This window comes from Alligator mississippiensis, chromosome 13 (assembly GCF_030867095.1).
Source record: "Alligator mississippiensis isolate rAllMis1 chromosome 13, rAllMis1, whole genome shotgun sequence".
In the NCBI taxonomy this organism is placed as follows: domain Eukaryota; kingdom Metazoa; phylum Chordata; order Crocodylia; family Alligatoridae; genus Alligator; species Alligator mississippiensis.
The window spans coordinates 29,084,966-29,108,120 of NC_081836.1; the positions used below are offsets into that span (position 1 = coordinate 29,084,966).

The window sequence follows — 23,155 nt, forward strand, 5'->3', positions numbered from 1 at the left end:
AGCCTGGAATAGTAGCATTGTGACTGGGAAACAGGATGTTTGCATGAAAATAAGGAAAGCACTCAGATCCTGGCATTTACTGGACAATATTAACTGGGGTGACATGAGCAGCTACCAGTAAATTAAACACCAATTGTTTTCAAAATGCTGAGCCCATTCACAATAGAGGCAGCAACACGCTCATATTGAAGCTATTAGTTTTCATGGTCATTCTGACCTAAGCTCAGAGAGACTGAGTCCCCCAGATGAGGAGCTAGAGAGGGCCTCGCTAACTTTGTGGCAGTTTTCTCAGCAAGAAAAAAATAAGCCTTTGAAGACATTGTCCCCTCAGAGCAGCTCCAAGATACAGGAACTGGGTTCTTGGATTATGAATGTGGAACAAACCCCTGAAGCCATGACTAAGGCAGTGTAGCCATGGACTTCAATTAGAATTAAAACCTTAGAATTCTCCTCCTCCTGACGCAAGAAATGAGCAAATTTGGAACTGGACTATTTTTAATCTTTGAACAGGACTCCTGTCTAAGAAGCATTTTCCTGCCCCACCCAACTGCTGTCCTGCTGACCGCTATCTTTAGCAACTGGCAAGACAGAAAATGTAGTTTCCGACTCCTTTTGATTTACATCTTTTTGTATAGGTTCTGTCTCCTACACTCCCTCTCCTCACCAGTGTAGGTTTGTTTTCCACTCCACTTTTGCTTCTGCTTTTCCCCAGATCAGCTTTAATTATCCAAGCACAGAAGTTTTCAGTCACTTCTCTTCAGCCTAATGAATCTCCCTGTCAGGAAGCTTTTCCAAATATTCAGCCTCAATTTCCTTTTCCTTCATTTTATCCTGTTATTTCTAGCGGTGCCCTCCTTCCAGCATGCAGAACAATTCCTCCATTTTCATGACATTTATAGTTTTCCAGTATTTGTAACTGCCAGCACCTTCCTCTTCCAGCCAAACTCTAAATATTCAGCTCTTTTAAATACTGCCCTATTTATGAATCCCTCTAGGAACCTAATAATCCGAGTTGTTTATTCTGGACTTCTTCAAGTTGATCAAAATTTTTCTGGTAATTAGATCCTTAGCATTGAAAGCAATATTCCAGGTGCAACTGGAACAGAGATGCCTAGTTAGATATCAAGTCAAAGCTCCAGGATGTGGTGCCTCTGAGAATACAGCCCAAAATTGTCTTGGCTGTTTTTATTATGTTGCAAACTTATGTCTAATCGGTGGTCTCCTATGAATCTTGGGCTCTTTCAGCAGTGTTGCTTTCCAAGTTTCTTTTTCCCATTGAATATTTTTTCTTAGATGTGTTATCTTTCATTTTTCCAGAGGTTTTGTTTTAATTTTCTTCCAAACTTTTTAACACTTTAGGACCATATGTAACCTCACTGCAGTTTGACGTATCTTGCACTATGCTGTCACCAGTGAACTCAGCATCATGCTGTTCAGTCCCTCTTATAGACCATTAACAAAAATATTTAAGAAGGCTAACCTAATACCAGTACAGAGCAGTTTATCATTACTATTATGTTACACTTTTCTAGCCACATGACAGTGTCAATCTGGAATCCAATTAAGATCCTAGTTTTACTGGTTCAGTAAAGTGTTAGTCAAAGAATGTGTAGGCTCTGATACAAGGTGTGTAGGAAGGACAAGCTACACATGAACATTTATTGATTGTTAGAGGGTAAACCCCAGGCTGTCCAAGAGGCTTCTCCTCTGCCAGCTGACACATGTTAAAATACTACTTGTCTTTTCTCCACAAAGGTTTTTTAATGTACTCAGACACTTTAGCAAGCCCATCTTAAGAAAACCCTTATCTAGACAAGCCATGGGTAAATAAGGGTGGCAGAATCAGGCTTTCACAGGTTTATGAGACAGCACATCTATCATTTCTCAGCAGTCCAAGCATATGATACTGCTACAATACTTCATTCGACCAATATTTTAATGCTATATATTTTAAAAAGCAATTGAGTTTGCCTGGGAAAATTCATTGGCTACAAGCCTATGCTGTTTATGGCTCATGATTGTGCTATGTTCAGAGATCTCTAGGGATTTGATGCTGCCACATTTGCTCACATTTAGTCACCCGTACGTATCAGTTAATAGTGCAAATTGTTAGATAATGCATGTAGAGGCTAATTAGCATTTATGATATAAATTAGGGTCTCATCAGGAGAAGATAGTTCAGGTGATATTAGCCATGATAGAGGTTGATGAGACATCAACATGGTGCTGCTAGGAAAGACACAAAATCCAGTTTCAGTAGGGCAGAAATTCGAATTGCACAAAAATAATTGTCAGGTTCATTTTTCTTTGCCACTTTGTGAATAGGCTTTGCATTCACCTTTTCCAAATTCTCTGAATCCTTCCCAAACTTTAAAAAAATAATAGTGGTGCCTGGAACTCTTTAGTTTAACTGCCTTGCCCGAAGGGTACATACTTATCAGACAGCTTTGTATGCCAATTGCTTATTACTAGAAAATGGGCAAGTTGCTACTGAGAGTCCTACCAGCATGCCCAGCTGAATTGCCAACATTGCCACCCTGGCTTCTTGCTCTGGTTCTCGTTCTGCCTCTCTTAATGCCTTGGCTCCTCTGGCATGACCCATGTTTCCAAGGCAAACTTTGGCAACATCCAGCCTTTGTGTCTTCACACACATGCGGGCCATATTCTCCCAGACTGTCTCGCTAAAAGAAATAAGGAAAAAGGGTTTTGATAAACTGAAAAACCTCACCACATTGTAGAGATAGGGGAGACAGAATTAGATTTGTCCAGTGTGAAGGCTGGGCAAATCATGCATTCAGTATCTTTAACACCTGCATTATAAGGAGAGAATTTCAAAAGGAAGCATGTGTGTTGGCAGAGAAGCAATCCATCGTTATTAGTACATGTACACTGACTATATAAAAACATGTAGACACATTGCCAGATAAGCTTGTACACATTTGCTGTATAAGAGTTTAACAGAAAGAGAAGTAAACCTCAGACACAAAGATCATGTCCAGGGCTGAACTTCCAAAGACAAAAAGGAGAGATGAGATCTGGAGCTTGGATTCAGAAACATTTCCAAATACAAACATTTATGTTTTTATTTTTGCTTACATTTATTATGTACCTAACATGAACACCTCTGGATGCATATGTATCATTTAAAATATGAAAACTAATGATACTGCCCCACAATTGACTGCAATATTCTGAAACTGCACTACTGCCTGTCTTTTAAGAATAACCTACTCCAAACTCCAAAAACCCTGCCCTTCTCTGGCTTCCAATCTTACACAATTCAAGTTTAGAAACTGTCATTAAGAGCCTATCATAAGAGCAAAGGAACACTGGGCAAGTTAATAGGATGATTCATAGGAAATAAGCGAGCAGACTCTTGTGCTTTAATTTAAAACTTGGTCAAAAATTGCACACGTACTAAAAGCAAAGCCGGGAGGGGTTTTCTTTTAACCTTGTGCTACTCAGAGTGGGAATTTCCCAGTGCCAACACTGTCAAAAGTCAGTTAGCACATAGCATTATGAAATATCCCTCCTATGAGAGATGCGGTAAAGATTACTCTTTAAAGCAGTATGATAATGACTGTTCTCACTGGACTTTTGTCATCACACACTGACATTAAGGGTAAAGTCAAGAGACACAACATTTTTGACAGATCCTATTTTATACTTAAGGCTGTTTACAACAGACACCAACTAACAAAATCAACAAGGGTCAAAATCAGCTTCTGTTCTATATCTATGCCAGTGGCATCACAATTCATGCGTAGGGCTCTTAGGCATTACTGCAACATCAAATACATTAAAAATAATAAAAATATCAAAAATAATCCTTTAAAAAGTTAAATACAGTTTCAGATCTGTCCTGGAACACAAGCACCCTTCCCAAGATTTCATGGTTTTACAATCATATTTTCCTATTTTTTTAAATGTTTACTCTTCCTTGTTGCTGTGAGAAAGACCCACACAAACAGGGGAAACTGACTAAACGGGAAACAGTGAAATAGACTAGACATAACGTGCTGTCAAACACACAACCTAAAATGGCTGAGAAAGATATTGTTTCCTAGTCTTTTCCAATGAAGAGGATTACGTGTTACTTCTAACAATAACAGGTACAAAACTGCCAGGCAAAAGATGTTTCTTTAAATACATGAGGCACATTTCAGCAAGGCATAGCACTTTAGAGATAAAATTAAATAGAAAAAGAATAAGTCTCTAGTCAGAGGCTTGTTTAGCTGCTTTGATGACTCTCTTCCATCTTTGTACTAGGACCAAACCTGGCCTCTTTTTTTACTCTTTTGACATGTCCAGTCCCTGCCAGACCAAGAAACCAAAAGCTGCATGAAAAAAAAATACAATGATGTACAAAACCAAAAAGTTGCATAAAGGTTTCAGAGCCAGATCCTCAATTAGTGCAACTCAACATACCCCTGCTGAACAAAATCACAATTTACATCAGCTGAGGATCTGACCCTAACTTAAGTTTTGCAAGGTGTGAGTTGGTATTATATAGGGCTGTGCCAAGCTTCAGGGGCTGATTCGATTTGGAGGAGATTCAGCCTGATTCAGTGGTCGAATCAATTCGGAAAAGATTTGGAAAGCATCAGCGATTCAGGCTCGCTGCGGCATGGAGCTGGACCCAGACTCCATGCTGGTAAAAAGGGAGCAGGGGAGGGGGAGCAGGAGGAGAAGGGAGGGGACCATGGGGGGACCCCTACTAGGCCCCATCCCTTGCCTGCTCCCCCAGTCCCCCAGAATGCTCCCTGTCCACTGTCCCAGCCCCCGCCCATGGCTGTCGCACGCTCCAGCTCCTGGATCTTATTAAAAAAAGCTCCACTCACTGGCTGCTGCCAGGTAGGGGAGGCAATCCCCACGGCCCCCACTGCCCCATGCCATGTGGGGGTGCTCTGCCATGGCCTCTCTGAACCCCTCCCACTTTCTCAGCCTCCCCCATGGTTGCCCAGCCCACCCCAGCTCCTGGCCCTTTAAAAAAAAAAAAAAGCCCTGTACTCACCGGCTGCCACAGCAGCCTCAGGGCTTCTGGGGGCTTGTGGCAGAGCTCCCCCATGCAGCATGGGACAGTAGGGGGACTGCCCCCCTGCCTGGTGGGAGCCAGTGAGTTGGGGCTTTTTTTTTTAAAGGGCCAGGAGCTGGGGCAGGCAGGGCAGCCATGGGGGGCGGGGCTGGGAGAGTGGGCAGGGGTTGAGGGGCTCGTGGCAGAGCCCCCCATATGGCATGGAGCAGTGGGGGACAGCGGGGACCATCCCCCCCAGGCCAGCAGCAGCCAGTGAGTGCGGGCTTTTTTTTTTTTTTTTTTAAGAGCCAGAAGCTGGAAGAGCAGATGGGGCAGCTATTGAGAGCGGGCAGGAGATGGGGCTGATTCAGCAGTGGCCAAATCTCCGAATCAGATTTGGCCAAATCAATTTGGGACAGTGATTCAAATCACTGAATTGAATCACTGTCCTCCGAATCAGCCAAATTCAAATCTGAAGCGAATACTAGCCGCTTCGCACAGGCCTAGTATTTTAGTTGAATCACTGTCCATACCTAGATTAGTGGCAGCAGAACAAAAAGACTTAAGCTACATAACTAGGTTTAATAAAAAGAACAAATGTATATAATTAATAAAAATGTAAATCCAGTAACTAAAGATATGTGTGTTTCACTGAATGAGAAAAACTAAGCAAGCATGTTTTGAAGCATGTAGGATGCCAAAGGAAGCTACAGATTATTGTTTGGCTGTCTTTTGGAAGGTGAGGGTATTGGGGTCTCATACTGGAGGAAAGCAAATGTCTGAAAGGAAATAAAAATAAAGAGTCTTGATGGCCTGTGCCACACAATATGTGTTGTCATTACATTAAAAAAGCAGAAGATAGTCCAGAACCATTGACAACAGGAAGGAGAAAGGAATTCTATTTAGTGACAGATGCATCATGTTCGGATTAACTTGAAAACTGGTATCCCCCCTTGTTTTCAAACTAAGTTGAGAATGTATTGATAGACTCTAGTTGTATAGTGTCATACACCAGCAATTCAACGCTGAATTGCTGGACACCGTGATTTTGGCATGTCAGAAAGGACAAGGTTTTACTAACTTCCCTTTATTTCACATTTAAGATCAGTCCATAATTAACCAATTAAGCCTACCTGCAAGGACTGATCAACTGAAGTCAAACCTGGAAATGTGTATGAGAATTAAATGATGAATGCATAGCTGAAGTTTGACTGTACTGACACAACAAAATATTATTTGAATTAAATGAATTCATAATACATAGAAATGGACATCCTAAGAATGAACCACAACCATGATTGTCTGTATATGGATATGGGTATGGGGCCTGTTTTTGATCACAACTCTTTTCAACCTCTGCTCCTTGAAAGGGCTAAGTGAGTGGATGTTTTGTTCAACTCATCTGAAACCCATGTTAAAAAATTAGCATTTTCAAAATGGAATTAAGGCCACATTGTTTCACCTGGGTTCTTTCCTTGTAGTATGCACCTGTCAACAAAAGCACTCTCCTTATATATATGGATGGGTCTTTTCAAGCTATCTTGCTGCAACTGTTTGCTGAAAAATTGCTTGTATTTGTATTTCCATTGGCAATCGGGACTCATAGTAGAGATGATATCTTTTATTAGACCAACAAGATTTTTGCCAAAAAAATGTCTTTAATTGCAAGCTTTCAGGCACAAGCAGCCTTCGTTAGGCATTGGAGAAAAGATTGTAAAAGTTCTCCTGGGTAGAAATGAATATGAACTAAATACAAACTTCCATTTCTACCCAGGAAAACTTTTACAATCTTTTCTCCAATGCCTGAAGAAGGCTGCTTGTGCCTGAAAGCTAGCAATTAAAGACATTTTTTTCCAAAAATGTTGTTAAGCCTAATTAAATATATCATCTCTACTATGAGTCCTGATTGCCTTTTCCTCTAGACCAATACACCCTGGATACCCATTTCCTTTGGCTACATAGGTAAAAACTGCATTCCACACCACATTCTTCCACAAGCTGGAAAGCAGCACTAAAGTCCTCATCCCGACAGGTTTACTGACTTGCCTTATATTTCACAGTTAAGATCTGCCCATAATTAACCCATTAAGCCTGCCTGCAAAGACTGGTCAACCTGGATGCATTCACTTCTGATGGAGGCAATACACTAGGTTTTTTTTCCCCTCAGATTGTCTTAAATTCACATAAATATGATAAAATGCATGAAGTCTAAAAAGCTATATCAATCAGACACCTAATATAGTATCTTTATCTCAAAAGATCCCAAGAGTTTTACAAAAATGTAGACTGATACACAAAATATATACAAAATTCATTTCTCTACCACTGAAGTACAGCCAGAGCAATATAAGACTTTAGAGCAAGAATTGAAGCATACTGTATCCATCTGAAATTGCAGAGGGAATACAGGAACAGAGATCGTAACTCCCAGCATCAGAATACAGCCAGAACACTGTAAAGGTTCCACAATTTTTACAAAAAGGGCCTAGTATTTTTAATGATCCCAGTCAGTCAGAACCCCTTGTTTCAAAAAATGCCTCCTTCAAAGGCCTAGACTGGGGAAAGGCAACCCCTTGCACACATGCCAATTAGTGACACGTGGAGACATTTTCCCTGGTACACCAGGAGATGTGAAAGGAAATTTTTTTGTTTTTTTTAATTTTTTAAGTTGCTGCTTCAGGCTCTCCTGAGCAGCCACAGGTCCCAGCAATGCGGCAGGCACAGAGGGATGGAGCCAGGAAAACACAGGCAGGGACGCAGTTTGCGTTCTGCTGATTCTGCCCCCTGTCCCCAGGCTGCGCCCCCCAGCAGGGTCTGGCCCCTGGAGGGAGCTGGGGGTGGGGGGGAGGTACGGGGTTTAGGTAGGTGCTGCACAGGGCCACTGCGCTGGAGGCTCCCAGCAGGTGGGTGAGCCCTGGGCTCAGTTGGGGGCCGGGCAGGTGGACGCCCCATCCCATCCAGATGGGGGCAGCACCAGGATGCCAAGCCCTGGGAGAGGTGCTCAGGCAGGGTCCATGCAGTGCAGGGAGAAGCAGGTGCAGAGGGAGGCACTATGGGCAGGCCAGGCTGGTCAGGCCCTTTGCAATGCCCCTGCAGGAATCCCATTGCTCTGTCCCCATCCCCCTGGGGAAGGTCTCTGCAGCTCCAGGTTTACAGGCCCTTCCTCAGGAGACTGCTGATCAGCTCTGCTCAGGTTCCCAGCACCTGCGGGTGGGAAGGGAGTGCACAGGTTAGCCCTGCAGTGGTGGCGCAGTGGTGGCACAGGGAAAGCCCTGCTAGTCTGAACTGGCCTGGGATGAAGGGAGCTGGAGACTTTAGTGTGCGGGAGATGGGGCATTGCAGGAAGCAGAGCTGTCCCTGGACTCCATGGGTTTGGGCCACAGCTGGTGGGCAGGGGCACCCAGCAGCACCTAAGGTGGGGCCCGGCCCGGCCTGGTCGGGCCTAGCCCGTGCAGCTCCGCAGGTATGGGATGCGGCCACCCTGCTCACAAGGGGATGCTGCCTGGCCGGGACAGGACACCAGACTCGGGGGCTCCCGGCTCCAGGCTCTGCCTCTCTGCACACCAGGCACAGCATGAGTGGGGTAGAGCCACCCCCAGGGCAGGTGCCCAGCCGCAGGAGCCCTCCAGACCCCGGGAACAGCCACCAGCTTGGTACCCCCACCTGCCTGCCTTCCATGATCTGAATCTGCAGGGCCCTGGGGCAGGCCCCGCTTCCCACCTGGACCTGCTCTCCTCTGGCTGCCGCCTTCTAAAGGGCCCGGCCGCTGTCCGTGGTGCCTCCTGCCTCGCTTCTCCCTGTGCCACCTAGATCCTGCCCTGAGTGCCTGGCCCCAGCACTCAGTGGCCTGGTGCTGCCCCACCTAGGTGGGACAGAGCGTCTACCTGCTTGAGACCTGGCCAGGCCCTTCCTCCCAGCCCTGGGCCCAGACTCCTTCCGCTCCAACACCGTTGGGGTGGTCTGAGTGCCCTGACCCTGGCAGCTCCTGCTGGGGTGTCGCTGCCTTCCTCTGCCAGACACTGCCTGAGACCAGCAGGCCCAATCTGCAGTTGGTAGTGGTGGGAGACATTGCAGCAAGAGACACATTCTCTTCCTTTTTTTCCCTTTATTTCTCTCTTCTTTTTCTTTCTCTTTTCCTTTCTTCTTTTTCTTTTCTCTTTTTCTTTTTTCTCTTTTCTTCTATTCCTCTTTTCTCTTTCCCTTTCTTTTATCTCTCTTCTCTCCCTTTCTCTCCTTTTTTCTTTCATTTTTCTTTCTTTTTTTCCTCTTTTTCTTTCTTTACCTCTTTCTCTTTATTTTTTCTCTCTTCTTTCTTTCTCTTTTTTTCTCTCTCTCTCATTACAACATGCTTAACAAAAAGGATACACAAGAACAAAGGTAGTATATGAAGTTTTATTTATTGTCACCAGGTGTAGAATTTGTAGAAAACCTGGTATTTACCATAAAAAGCAATATTTATTATTAGCTATCTTAATATGCAGTGCATCCTGCCACGTACCCACTGCTCCAGTTTTGTTTTTCTGGCATGCCAGCACTCCAGCACGTTACAAGGTAGACATTGCAGTTTTTTCAGCACTCCAGCCAAAAATGTTGCCTACCCCTGGCCTAGATGGATCCTAGGTGACCCCTAACAGATCATCAGTACTCCTTACAGCACCAAACTCTGATTTTTCAGAGATCTCCCTGCTGAGTACTGACTTAATGGCTAAACTCATGAGTCAGGTAAACTCAGAGTACAAGCTCACAGGGTAGCAGACAAACATCAGATAACCAGTTTAGGTAATTAAATGGTCTGTAAAATATCAACATAAGCACTTCCACATCTGCTTCTCCAGAATACCACTCTTATTCACAGGGCAGCAGAATCTCTCTGCTCCTCTATGAATAAATAGCATGACACCTTCAGGAAAAATACCAGCACTGGTGGCTATATGGTAGCATTTCTGCCTGCCATAGGGGAGATCTGAGTTCAAGTCCCAGCTGGGATGAATGGGGTGAGTGAAGTGACAGGCAGAAATTCATCATGGACACTAACAAAGAGAACACCAGCCAACCAATGGTCAGTGTCAACATGGTAAAAAGACACTTGGAGGGATGGGATGTATTCAAGTCACCAGTGCCAGAGGAATTCCACCCATGGGTGATGAATTAGTGGGGGTCCTAGCTGATCCATAGGTAAGGATATATGGTGCTTGGGTCAGGTGGAAGAGAGCTAATGTCCCAATCCTTAAGAAGCGGAGGAAGGAGGACCTGGGGAACTATAGACCAGTGAACCTTACCTCTATCCCTGGGAAAATCCTAGAAAAAAATTATGAAGGAGCACACCTGTGGGAGCCTGCTAGCTAATGGGATGTGGAAAGGTAACCAAGATGGGTTTTTAGCAGGCAGATCCTGCCTGACTAACCTAGTTTCCTTTTACAACAAGGCCACCAATTGTTTAGATGCAGGAATCGAGGTGGATGTTATCTATCTGGACTTCAAGAAGGCCTTTGACAAGGTATCCCATACCATCCTTACAAATAAACTGAGGGGATTTGCCTTGGATGATTACACAGTAGACTGGGTAGCAAATTGACTCAAGGGTCACACACACAGGGTGGTAATGGATGGGTTGGTGTCAACTTGGAAAGATGTGGGCTGTGGAGTCCCTCAGGGCTCAGTGCTGTTCAACATCTTCATCAGTGATCTAGATGAAGGGGTGGGAAGCACCCTGTCAAATTCACAGGCAACACAAAATTATGGGGTGCAGCTAACACCCTGGAGAGGAGGAACCAGATCCAGGCTGACCTAGACAGGCTGGGGAAGTGGGCAGACAGCAACAGGATGCAATTCAATAAGGACAAGTTCAAGGTGCTGCATCTAGGGAGGAAGAACTGCCATCATACCTACAGGCTGGGGGTGACCGTCTCAGCTCCACTGAGGCAGAAAAAGATCTTGGAGTCACTGCAGACTCCAGGATGAACATGAGTTGCCAATGTGATGAAGCAGATGGCAGAGCCAATCGCACCCTGTCGTGCATCCATAGGTGCTTCACAAACAGGTCCAGGGAAGTGATTCTCCCCGTCTATGCGGCATTGGTCAGACTGCAGCTGGAGTACTGTGTCCAGTTCTGGACACCGCAGTTCAAGTGGGATGCGGACAACCTAGAGAGGGTCCAAAGAAGGGCTACTCACCTGATTAGAGGCCTGGGGGGAAGGCCCTACAAGGAATGGCTAAGGGACCTTAACCTCTTCAGCCTCTCCAAGAGAAGACTGAGAGGGGACCTTTTGGTGGCATACAAATTCATGAGGGGAGAGCAACAAGAAGTAGGCAACAATCTGTTCACCAGCGCACCCCCAGAACGACAAGGAACAACGGCCATAAGCTACTAGAGAGAAGGTTTAGGCTGGCCATTAGGAGAAAGTTCTTCACAGTCAGGGTTGCCAGGATCTGGAATGGTCTTGCAAGGGAGGTGGTGCTCGCTGCATCCTTGGGTGTCTTCAAGAAGAGACTGGACAGGCACCTGGCTGGGATCACATGACCCCAGGATTGGTGACTCTTTTCTTGCCTGCCAGGGGCAGGGGGTCAGACTAGATGGCCCACTGAGGTCCCTTCCAACTCTATGAATCTATGAATGTGCAGCCACTGATATAAAAATGTAGCAAAAGACAGATCAGGAAGAGAAAGAGAAGTCACTGTAGGAGAAGGCACAGAACACACCTCTCACTTCAGTTCAAAGCACAGACACACTGTTAAATGTCATGCTACAATAACAACTGTCATAAAATACATGAATCTGTCATTAAGATCCATAAAAGGCAACAACTTTTCCAATTCAGTCTTGGGCTCAGTGTCACATATAGAAAATGTAAAGTAATGATCAACCCCTCCCCCATAACTCTGAGAATTTCCTGTTCCCTGACTTCTTTTCTCTAGAAGGCTAACCCAACATCTGTACTTCATCAGTGAAAGCTAGGAAACTAATGAAGACCAGATGCAGCAAAAAAAGCTATCAGAACTCAAAGAATGCGCTCTCTTTGTTTCAAGAGATGCATGCGTACCCATGAAATGCATTTATAAATCAAAAACCATCCATCACTGTTCTACAGATGGCCCCATGCCTCTGGCCATTTACACAGAACAGGGATCCTGCAGCAGACCTTGAGCCCGCAACAATGAAAAGTTTTAATACAGATTTTCATGTTACAATTTTCCCCTGACATTCCAGATCCCTCCAGGATCTAGTTTTCTATGGCACGGTGATTAGAACATGTTTTTATTAATCCACAACAACATGAACAGCAACCATAATAATTTTGCTACAATATAGATTTTGACTGGAGGTTCAAATTAAATCAGAAGACATCACCTAGAAGTGTTGGAGTTTCATATTTATTAAAAAATGAACATTACCACAAAGTCTCTCCTCTCCTTAGTAACCAAGCATTATATATAAACACAAAATTTTAGTCCTTTTCACTAATCCCTCTGACAGGAAAGGTGATGTTTCCTTTCACCTAAGGTTCCACTGCATGTTTTCAAAGAAGCTACTAAACATTTTGCTCTAAAACATCCATCATGATGCTAAAAAGGTGGGATGTCTCCTGCTAAAGTCACTGAAGCTGTAGAATAGCTGCACCCTACATTAATGTGACACACAAATCCACTACAGGTTCCTTCTATTCTAATACTGCTCCCACTACAATCAATAGGACCCTCCCAAGGCAATTCTTCCACTCTATTCAGCACTGCTGAGGACTCACCTGGAGCCTTGTGTCCAGTTTCAAGTGCTACCCTTCAAGAAAGATGTAGACAAATTAGAAAGAGTTCCAAGGACAGCAACAAAAATGGTTAGGGGATTTAAAAAGACTGAGGAGGATTTAATAACAGTCTTCAATTACAAAAAGGTGGCTATAAAGAGGATACCAATCAATTATTCTCAGGTTTTGCTTACAGATGACAGGACAAAAAGTAACTGCAAAATGGGAGGTGTAGGAAAAATAGTATGAAGGATTTTCTAACAGGGTGATCGAGCACTGGAACACATTACCTAAAGTGGTAGTGGCATCTCTGTCACTGGAAGTTTTTATGTGCAGGGTAGACAAACATTTGCCTGCGATAGTTTAGCAAGTGATGACCCTTGGCAGAGAAACCTCCTGAGGTTCTTTCCAGGCCTATTTCTGTGATGCACTGCAAAAAGTACAGGATCACATTTTAAATAACTATTTCTGCCTAGGATCAATGACTAACTCCAAGGATGCATTTCACTGATCCTCTGAAGGGGAGACTAGAGAATTTTTATATTGACAAGTTTTGACAAGTTTCTTCACTATTAGGCATGTGGAAGAACTTCTGATGATTGGGAAGTAGGAGTAGGGCAGCTTCTCTCATGAGTGTGTGACAAAAACGTGACAGAAAACTGCTGAGCTGTGTGGTTCTTTTGTGTCGACTAACACAGGGGAAATGATCTTAGAGCTGCAGCTGAATGCAAACTGGATGCACCGGAGCAAGGAAAGGCTCAGAGATTTCCAGCTTTTCCTGGGAGATGACCTCTGTAATACCACAGCATGTTAGTGTGCATATGAAGTGGTTGCAGTTGGGGTGCCTATATTAGGCATGCAAGTTAAATATGAAAGCTTCAAGAGAGTTTAACTTCTAGACTTGGGAACTAAAAACTGGAACATCTCAAGAAAGATAATGATAGTGCTTTCAATATGTTAGCACCTTTTATTCAGTTTCCTCATCGGTTGATATTTTTTCCCGTCATCTCGGAGGATACCTAGAGTGGATATAATTCCAGTGCTGATGTGTTTACTGGCAAACCTAGCATACTGTAAACAGCGGCTGGGTTGACTTATACAAACACTGGAAGGCACTGCGGCCCCACCATTTCCCCTAGCACCACCCATTGCCTACGTGCTTCTCCTGGCTGTTTTCATGTAAAGGAAAAGGATGGGATAAAACAGGTGCTGCTTCCTAAGGGAAATTTAGAACATGTACAGTTATTTCTCAAAAGGCAATTACGTATGTACTTGCCTGGAATTTTAGTAATTTAAAACCACACCAAAAAAATAAAGCAATACTAGAATAATGTAAGTGACAAGTCCACAAGAACAGGAAATTCGGATTGGAAAATGAAGTCTGTTCTTGACAGTGACTTGTACATGTATGATCTAACAGGCCACTGAAGATTGGCCACTTGCCTCCATGCTACTGCCTCCAACTGGGCCAAGACTCCATCCTATTGGCTCAAATCAGCTGTATTGCCTAGACATAGCTGGATATGGGATGGAAACTGTTTCACCTTTAACATGATGGCTCCTATGGATTAAAATGCTGATCATATGTGAAACTTTCAAACAAAGAATAGTAACAAAAACACTGTTATCTGGTATTAAGTGGTTAATTAGTAATTAGGCCTGTGCGAAGCAGCTAGTATTCACTTCGGATTTGGATTCGGCCAATTCTGGGGACAGTGATTCGATTCAGTAATTCGAATCACTGTCCCAATTCAATTTGGCCAAATCTGAATCAGTCAGGCCAGGCCCATCCCCCGCCCACTCTCCCACCCCAGCAATGGTTGCTCCGCCCTCCCCAGTTCCAGCACTTGTTAAAAAAATGCCCTGACTCAAGTGGGTGCTGCTGGGTGGGGTGGGGTGTGGGCGATCCCCACTGCCCCACACTGCATGGGGGGCTCTGCATGAGTCCTCCACCCTCCCTCCTTGCTCCCCCAGCCCACACACTGGTGCCCTGCCCAGGCTAGCTCCGGGCCTTTAAGGGGAAAAAAACCCTGAAACCCCCCCCCAGACTCACTGCTCCTGCCAACGGGGGGTGATCCCCGCTGCCCACATTGCCTGCGCCACATGGGGGACTCTGCATGAGCCCCCAGAAGCCCTGAGGCCACTGCAGAAGCGGAGAGTCCTGGGGCTTTTCTTGTTTGTTTTTTTTTTTCTTAAAGGGCTGGAGCTGGCCTGGGTGAGGCATCTGTGGGCAGAGCTGGGGGAGTGAGCTGGGAGTCGGGGAGCTCATGCAAAGTCCCCCATGCAGTGTGGGGCAGTGGGGAAGTGGGGGGCAGCAGGGATTGTCCCCCTGCCCGGCAGCACCTGGTAAGCACAAGGGCTTTTTTTTTTAAGTACTGGGAGCTGGGACAGGCGGGGGCAGCCATGGGGGGGGGGGGGAGCGGGCAGGGGTTGCGGGGGCTGGCAGAGGTCCCCACATGGTCCCCTCCCCCAGTCCCCTCGCCGCTGCCCCTAGTACTTACCAGCTCGGAGTGGCTGCAGCTCCCCGCTGCAGCCACCGGGGACTGCCCGAATCATCAAAGCTCTCTGAATCTTTTCCAAAGATTCGGAGAGCTTTGAATTGATTCAGACCTTTAAATTGGTCCCCCGATTCGATTCGGATTCAGAGATTCGGCCACCGGATCAGGCTGAATCTCCTCCAAATTGAATCACCACCCAAAGCTTCGCACAGTCCTAATAGTAATGCAGTGGCCTGATGCCACATTCCTATGCAAGTTAAGTGGATTTCAACCCTGGATAAAGCTAGCCAGTTAAACTTATATTTTGTGCTGCAGGAGGCATCCTATTCCTCCTGTCTGTAGAGTGGAAAGTGTCCAAAGTAACTGACATGTCAAAAGATATTTTTGGACAGAAAAACATATTTTAGGTAATTCTAAGGGGCTTTTTATTGGTTTGCTTTAAACTCTATACAGTTAGATTAACCAGCAAACCACTTTCATGTGATTAGCCATACTAACTTCAGCAATACTACTCATACACTTAAACCCAAGCATTAGGTTAAGTGCTTTACTAGATTTGGGCATAGACACCAGACTTTACCTGTGGAATCATATGAAAATAGATCCACTGGAAAGGTTTAAAAGTCTACATATTATTCCTAAAAATAAGGGTTTGGGTTTTATTCCCCACCCCCCACCCTGTGGGAGATACTACTGCCTGGACTACAAGACTTAACATAAAAATCCTCTATATACAAAACCTTTAAAGGAAGAACATTACAGAATGTGCGAGTACCAGAAAAAGCCATTCACTGTTACTACTATTCAGTTATAAGTAGTAAATAACCTGAACTGCTTTGGTATAGAAAAATCTAGCATAATTTAGTGTGCCTCTGTAAAACTATTTTGCATCTTTGCATGTACCCAGATGCAGAATTTGGTATTTATGCACACTTGGATGTGATGATATGACTAGAATGATCAAAAGATAACTGCCCAAATTAAACCTTTTAATGACACTGCATGCTATATGAATACATATAAAGGGAGGTAGGTAAGACGGGCTAAATGTATCCAAATTAACAGAATGGGAGTTAAGTGCATAAGTAATTAGCCATCTGGGTATACCTTAGGGACTTAAGGTTTTGCAAATAGGTTTAATATAACAATTTACATTTCCATAATGATTTTCATCCAGAAGGATGGCAATTTTTAGTATAAACCCCACTCTATACATATAGATCATTTAGCTTACTACTGAAATGGAGCTATCTCTGGGGGAGACTAAAGTATCTATTTAGGTGCAGACAGAGCAGTCCCAACACTTTGTGATGGGAAGTAACTAAAAGGAACTAACTGAGATGCTATAGTTAGTGCAAGCTGTCAGCACACCCATCTATTCCTTGAATCCTATTTATTTGGGGCATGCTAGCTGGGCACTTAGGGAGAGCTTAAAGCACTGCTGCCCAACCAATTCCAAGGGTAAATGTGAACCACTATGGCCCCCTCTACATATTACATCTCTTATGCAATTAGCTGGTTAACTGCACAATTAATTTAGACTGGCTACATGCACAAATTAACTATGGTGTCTAAAAAAGGGTCCAACCAGCTATAAAGTTATTGCTGGAAAATAACTTTATAGCTGGTTTTGCACATGAAGCCTATGTCCCTGCAGCTGAGAGACTCTTCCAGCTGTGGGAACTTGCTTTTTGTTGGTGTAGGGGGAGACCAGCAATAAGGCATAATGGGATCTGATTTATGATCCCACAATCATGCTTCCTGCCATGCATGTGAAGATCAAGCATTAGATCCCATCGCACCTTTACCTGCACATGTAGAGGGGGCCCTGTGCATCTCCCCTATCACTAGTATATCTGAATCCATCACATTCATTAACCATCTTTTAAGTCAGGTAATAATACCATCCTCATTTTGCAGGTAAAAACTGATGTGAAGAGGAGAGACTGACTAGCTCAAAATCACACAGGACATTTTCAGCAGAGCTGGGAAGTTCAGACTTTGAAAGTTTGAGGCCCAATCTATTAGGACCTTAATTTCAAGACCATCCTCCTCCTTGGGGACCTGACACTCCAAAGTCTAACCTTCCACTGAGCAATTCCCATTTTTTAAAAAGCTGTTTTGAATATAAAAAAGAGGACGTCCTGAAACTAAATAATTTTTGTAGGAGGAAAAACAGAAGTCAAAGGGGTTTAAATGGTTGGACTGATTTTGTTCCACTTTTATTGGATATAAGAATTATGAAATAGGAGGCAGACTTGAAGACTAGCAGACAAAGGGCACAATATAAATGTTATAAACTCCTGAAAACAGGTTTACAAAAATCTGACTGATCACATTAAGCCATTACATTTTCTGTTAGCTGGCTCTGAACCCTAGCTATGAATATTATACTGTTTTTTCTAAATCTATTAAGAATTAAGATTTTTTTTTAATATCTGTATTTTGAACTGATAATCTTCTTTTGTCTCTAAGACCCTCATTTTTTCTTTTCTGGGGTAATTAAACAGTCCCAACAGCTGTGTGATTAAGGCTGAAATATCTTCATCCACTCTCAGCAAGAAAAGCTTAGAAAATAATACAGACTGGTTGGCTATAGGGGGCAGTCCCAACTTTGAACTGAGATCAGTTGGTTCACAGTAGACTAACTCAAGGCTTGCCTAGATGATAAAGCACCCGTGGTTTAACTTAAATCAGACTTAAAACAGATATAATTTGGCTGATGCAAACCCCCTGTCTAGACAAGTATTTTACTTTAAACGCAATTTATTTCAGTTTAGCTTTAACCTATTCCCCATCATGTTAATATTAACTAGAAAAGCTGTCATTAAAGAGCAACCCTTCCACACAGGGTTTTGTGCTAACAGTGGTAGTTTAAGTTAACACCTTAACTTTAACCAGAATAGCTCTCTCATATACAAAACCCGTAGACTTTCTTCAAAAATGTATTTAATAAAGTGATCTAAAATGATGACAAACACCTTATCTTTGATCTTCAAATACTTCTAGTTTTACACTACAAATTCAAATTATAGGGACCATTGGGCCATCCTATCTAACCGTCATGTGCCTAAGTGGCACCAGGGTAGCTCTGCTTCCCATGGCTTAACGCGGTCCTGGTCCAGTGTACAGTGACAACCCATTCCCAGGAGAGTCGGTATGCTGTGCTTCCCCAAGCCTGTATTCAATGACTGTCCACCCTGCTCTCCCTCTGCCATCTCCTTCCCCCTCACTTTGGAGGGCAGGCTGGAGACAGTGGAGCACTTTAGGATGCTGGAGAACCAGGAGGTGCCCTATAGAGCTATAGAGCACTGGACAGATGTTACATGTGGTGCTACAAAATGCAGTGCTATAGAGAAGTTCCTGTTCAATCCAGCAACACGGTGGGGCTTCTGCCATTTCTGTGGTGCTACACATCTGTTCCCTCAACTTTTCTAGCTCTACAAGGGTGTAAATAGCACTACAAATGTAACGCCTGCCCATAGCTTCAATGTAGCAAAGCTTGCCAAGCACCTCCTTATTTAGTATGCTCAATAGGCTGCACTCAGTAGGCTCAGTATGTACCTGGGGGGAAAAATTGACTAGGTACATATGAAATGCCAGGTAAGTCCCAAAACTTTAGTTACAGAAAAAAAAGACATGCCTGGGAATGCGGAAGGAGGAAGAGAAAAGCAGCCTTCTTCTCAAAGTTGGCCAATGGTGCAATCAAGAGAGGAAGATATGTGGGAAGAAGAAGGAAGTGACTATAGCAGGGGGGTTGTAGCTTAGTGGGATTGATGCTACCCTGAAAGGGAGGGACCCTAGGATCTAGCTTGGACCCCTACTCCTAATGGGGTAGAAATTATCCCAATTATGTTTTTATCCAATCTATGTTAAATGCAAAGATGTGGTTGTCCAGACTCAAGAGGAAAGCCAGAAAATGCTCTGGGCACTGCCTAACCAATGAACCTGGTAGGAAACAGAGGATGCTGGCTCACTCCTTTCTGGGTGAGGAGATCCTACTTCCTGGTTCTCCTACTACCTAGGCAAGTGCTCAAGCCACTGGCTATTAAACTAAAGGTGAGAGAGCCCTTCTCCATTTTACTTCTGAATGGTCTGCCTACAGGTTGATGCGAGCCCACCACAGGTACAAAGAATCCAGCTGTGCCTCCGTGACAAAAATTGCCACTGCAAGCTTGTGTTCATGCCATTTAGGGACATTAAGTGGACCTGACACCCTCCTCCCACAATGCTGTCTTGTTCTTTGATACCTTCTCCCTCCCAAGGGCACTAAAATTCCTATTCGTCTGTACGCATCTACTCTACGTTCCTGCACAATTTAAGAGAGAGGACCTCCCTGACTCAATCTGCATTTCAACTGAAGTGTCTGTTTTAGAAAAAAAAACTCTAACCATGTTTTTAAAAAGTTCAGTGATGAAGAATCTAACATAAGACTTGGTTATTTGCTCCAGTGGTTAATTTCTCTCACTGTTAAAATGGGCACCTTGTTTCTAGTCTGAGTTTGTTTAGTTTCAACTTCCAGCTTTTTTTATAACCATTTTTCCCCAAAGTTGCAGAATTCTCCATTATCAAACTCCTGTTCCTCATGCAGACTGTAATATAGACCCTTATGGACTCTGTCCCAGTCACCCCCTTTATATCTCTTTGATAAGCTAAATAGTTTTAACTCCTTGGGTCTTTCATGAAACAGCATCTTTCCTAATCCTTTAACCATTCCTCACTGGGTCCTTTCCTGAAGGCTCTCCCATTTTTCAGTATCCTTAAATTGTGACTACAAGAACTGCAGACAATTTTCCAGCAGCTTTTTGTACCAGGGGCAAATACAGAATTAGTATAACCTCTCTACTTCTATTTGATTTTCCCTGGTCATACATCCAAGAATCACATTTTTGACCATTGCAGCACTCTTACAGCTCTCATTCACCAAATTATCCATTGTGCTCTCCAAGTCTGTTTCAGAATCACTGCTTCCCCAGGGTAAAGTTTCCAATCCTTTAAGTGTGGCCTGTATTCTTCATTCTCATAACCTCTCCGTAAGTTCAGGTAGTAGTAATATTATCCCTACTTTGTGGGACAGGAAAGTAATTCATACGAGGCAAAGACACTAATTAGGTATGTAACTCCCAATGGAATCAAATAGGAGTTAGCCACCTAAATATCGATGGGGATCTGGATGTAAGTGTCTTGCTCAAACTCCATCAGGAAACTTGTGACAGAGCTGAGAAGTACAAAAAGACCCAATCTAGGACTTTAACCTCAAAACTATGTTCTCTCCCTGGGGGCGTTAAACTTTACATTGGGCTGTATTGTAACACATCCAGTTTTCTTGTGTCCTGCTTACCAAATGAGCCAGATCACTGTTTTAGTGACTCATCTTTTACAGTATTTACCATTTCCTCAATCTTCATGCTAAGCTGCAAATGTTATCAATGATGATTTTGGTTCTTCCAAGTCATTGGTAAAAACACTGTATAGCACAGAGCCAAGAAGGATTCCTTAAAAGACACCATTACAGACCTACTCAGCAGTGATACCCAGTTTACAATTACTTCTAGGATTTCCCTATCTGTTAGCTAGTTTTTAATTCATATGTTAGAGACAGCTCTCTCGTCCACTCATACACTTGGGGCTGGGATGCAACACTTGCTATGCTGGAATGTAAAAACAACTACAATACAAAGTAACTGCTAGAGGCTTTTCCATTCATTGTGTACTGAAGAGGGGTGGCCAGAAATTCTAGCATAGCTTCACAGTCACAAAGGAGCACAGCAAATCAGGAGGGAGCTGTTAGTCCTGCATAAGCAGAATGAATTAATACCACTGTGCTCAAACCTTTTTTCCATACCACGACATATGCAACACTCTTTTCCACATGCCCACACTTCCTAGTTGGGAAACCCTTCCTATAAGCTTCTCTGTTTACCTATTCGTCACCCCCTAGTGTTCTAGAAAGGAGCAGTAACAATTGACCCACCATATATTATATGTATGCTATACATCTGTCACATTCTGCATAGGTAATTCAAATGCTTGTTTGGCTTCAATGTATTAAGAAACTCTTCCCCTGGGTTTGCCTCTGCAGGTTTCATGCTATGGTCCAATTTAAGGATTTTTTATTTGGGGAGACGCTCATTCATTTCTTTCTTGTGACCCCTTCTGATGCACAAACTGATACAAATTCTTTTTGTCCCACAGCAGTTATGCTTTCCTGGTTGGTTGGTTACTATTCTTCCTGGGAGGGAAAGAGGAGGAGGAGGAGGAGGCGGCAACGGCAGGGGACACTAGAAGGCGGAGGAGAAGCGGGGGGGGCAGAGGGGGAGGATTAGAACTTTAGAAGTCTCCATAGTCTTTTCCTTTCAGGAAACACATCCTGTTAGCATTTGACTGCCGTGGCAGTGGCTCTGTTTGTTGCAGTCGGCTACGCCCTGAGGCTCACCAAAAACAGCCACAAAAACAACCATTTCCTCTTAGTGAGAGACAGGGGAAAAAAAACTTCCTTACAGCAAAGGTTGTGTTCTCCAGCCTCTGCCACTCGCTGCTCTGACATTCACGGAGGAACACAGAGAGGAGCAGATTCCTCAGAATACTTTGAACTTCCAGAGGTCCTTTAGGATGAAAGCATTCACTTCGAGTTTGGCTTGGCTTGGAGAATGACATTTCTCTCCGTTTGTGGGATGTTCTGAATTAAGTGTCTGGAAAGGCTTGCAGAGCTGCTGCTTGCTGCCGGTGCCTGATTCCTACGTGAGTCCCTATCATCCCCTTGGTCTGCGCTCTGGAAGGTTGAGGCACCCTGTTTGCAAGCATTCCAGCCTCCCTCATCCCAGGGATACCCCAGGGTTTACCACTTCAAAACTCTGGATTCTTTCTGGATTCACCTTGCCCTACAAGGAATGGACCTCCCTGTCCTTCAGTTCATCACAGGACTGGCTTTGCTCATCAAAGTGCAGGAAGGTGGATAAAGCACAGCTTGGGAGGACAGAGACCTACAAGCTCTCTTTTGCATTCATATTTTATGGAATTCTCCTACCTACCTCACAGTGCTCTCAATTGCTTGATCAGAAACACCTTAGGAGTTGACTTTGAGAATGAACGGTGATGTCCTCTAGCCACTCATAAACATCCTACTGTAGCTGCCTTCCATTTCAAGTCCTCCTTCAATGTGCTGCAGCTGATCAGGACCTCGGATCTTCTGCAATTAGAGACTGGCAGCAGCTGACAGTCAGATATGATTGTCCAGAAACTGGTAGCCACAGCTGTGTTCGTAGCCCTGGTCTCACTTATTCTTAATAATGCAGCTGCTTTTACTCCCAACTGGGTATACCAGACCCTGGAGGATGGGCGAAAACGCAGTGTGGGGCTCTGGAAGATGTGTTGGCTGGCAGAGAAGGGGAGAGGAGGTGCAGGCACAGGTGCCAGACATGGGCAAGGGGAGGAACGCCAGTGTGAAGCCCTGGGCTGGGGTTCAGAATCTGCTGGGTTCCAAGAATCTCGGAGCACTGTCAAACGTAAGTCCTATGTTTGGTCTTCTGTGATTATGTTGGACTGTGCTTTGTATGATACCATTTAACATTCACAACACTTTATATGGCCCACAATAACTTATAGACTGAACCCGAGAGATCCTGAGTTTCCACAAATCCCAGTGAAGATCAAAAGCAGTTGAGTATTCTTAGGAACTCTCAAAATTGGGCTTCAAATAAATAAGATTGAGATCAAGACCAGTTAGAAACACCTCAATATCAGGTGAGGAGCTACAGCGTAAGTGTGCTATGTTCCACCACATAGTTTTTGAGACAGGAAAGAAAAGGTTGGCAAACTATGTACTGGATGAATATATCTGGGAACTGCTAGTCTGCAGTTTCAACACATTTCCCAGTAGCTTCTCTAATGCTCCCTCTGACATG

The 23,155-nt window shown here is 44.0% G+C and overlaps 2 protein-coding genes across 4 annotated transcripts in view; one reads left to right on the forward strand and one right to left on the reverse strand.

Moving 5' to 3' along the window:
- IFT140 (intraflagellar transport 140) overlaps window positions 1–23,155 on the reverse strand; it is a 177,739-nt gene that overhangs the window by 11,343 nt on the left and 143,241 nt on the right. For all 3 annotated transcript variants that reach the window (XM_059716195.1, XM_014597466.3, XM_006263212.4), the window contains one exon: window positions 2,504–2,681. In XM_059716195.1, the coding sequence (XP_059572178.1) occupies window positions 2,504–2,681 (178 nt within the window). The remainder of the gene's footprint in view (window positions 1–2,503; window positions 2,682–23,155) is intronic.
- The window catches only part of TMEM204 (transmembrane protein 204), a 41,532-nt gene continuing 39,980 nt past the window's right edge, over window positions 21,604–23,155 (forward strand). Inside the window, exon 1 of the mRNA XM_006263211.4 lies at window positions 21,604–22,756. Within this exon, the coding sequence (XP_006263273.1) occupies window positions 22,477–22,756 (280 nt within the window). The 5' untranslated portion in view covers window positions 21,604–22,476. The remainder of the gene's footprint in view (window positions 22,757–23,155) is intronic.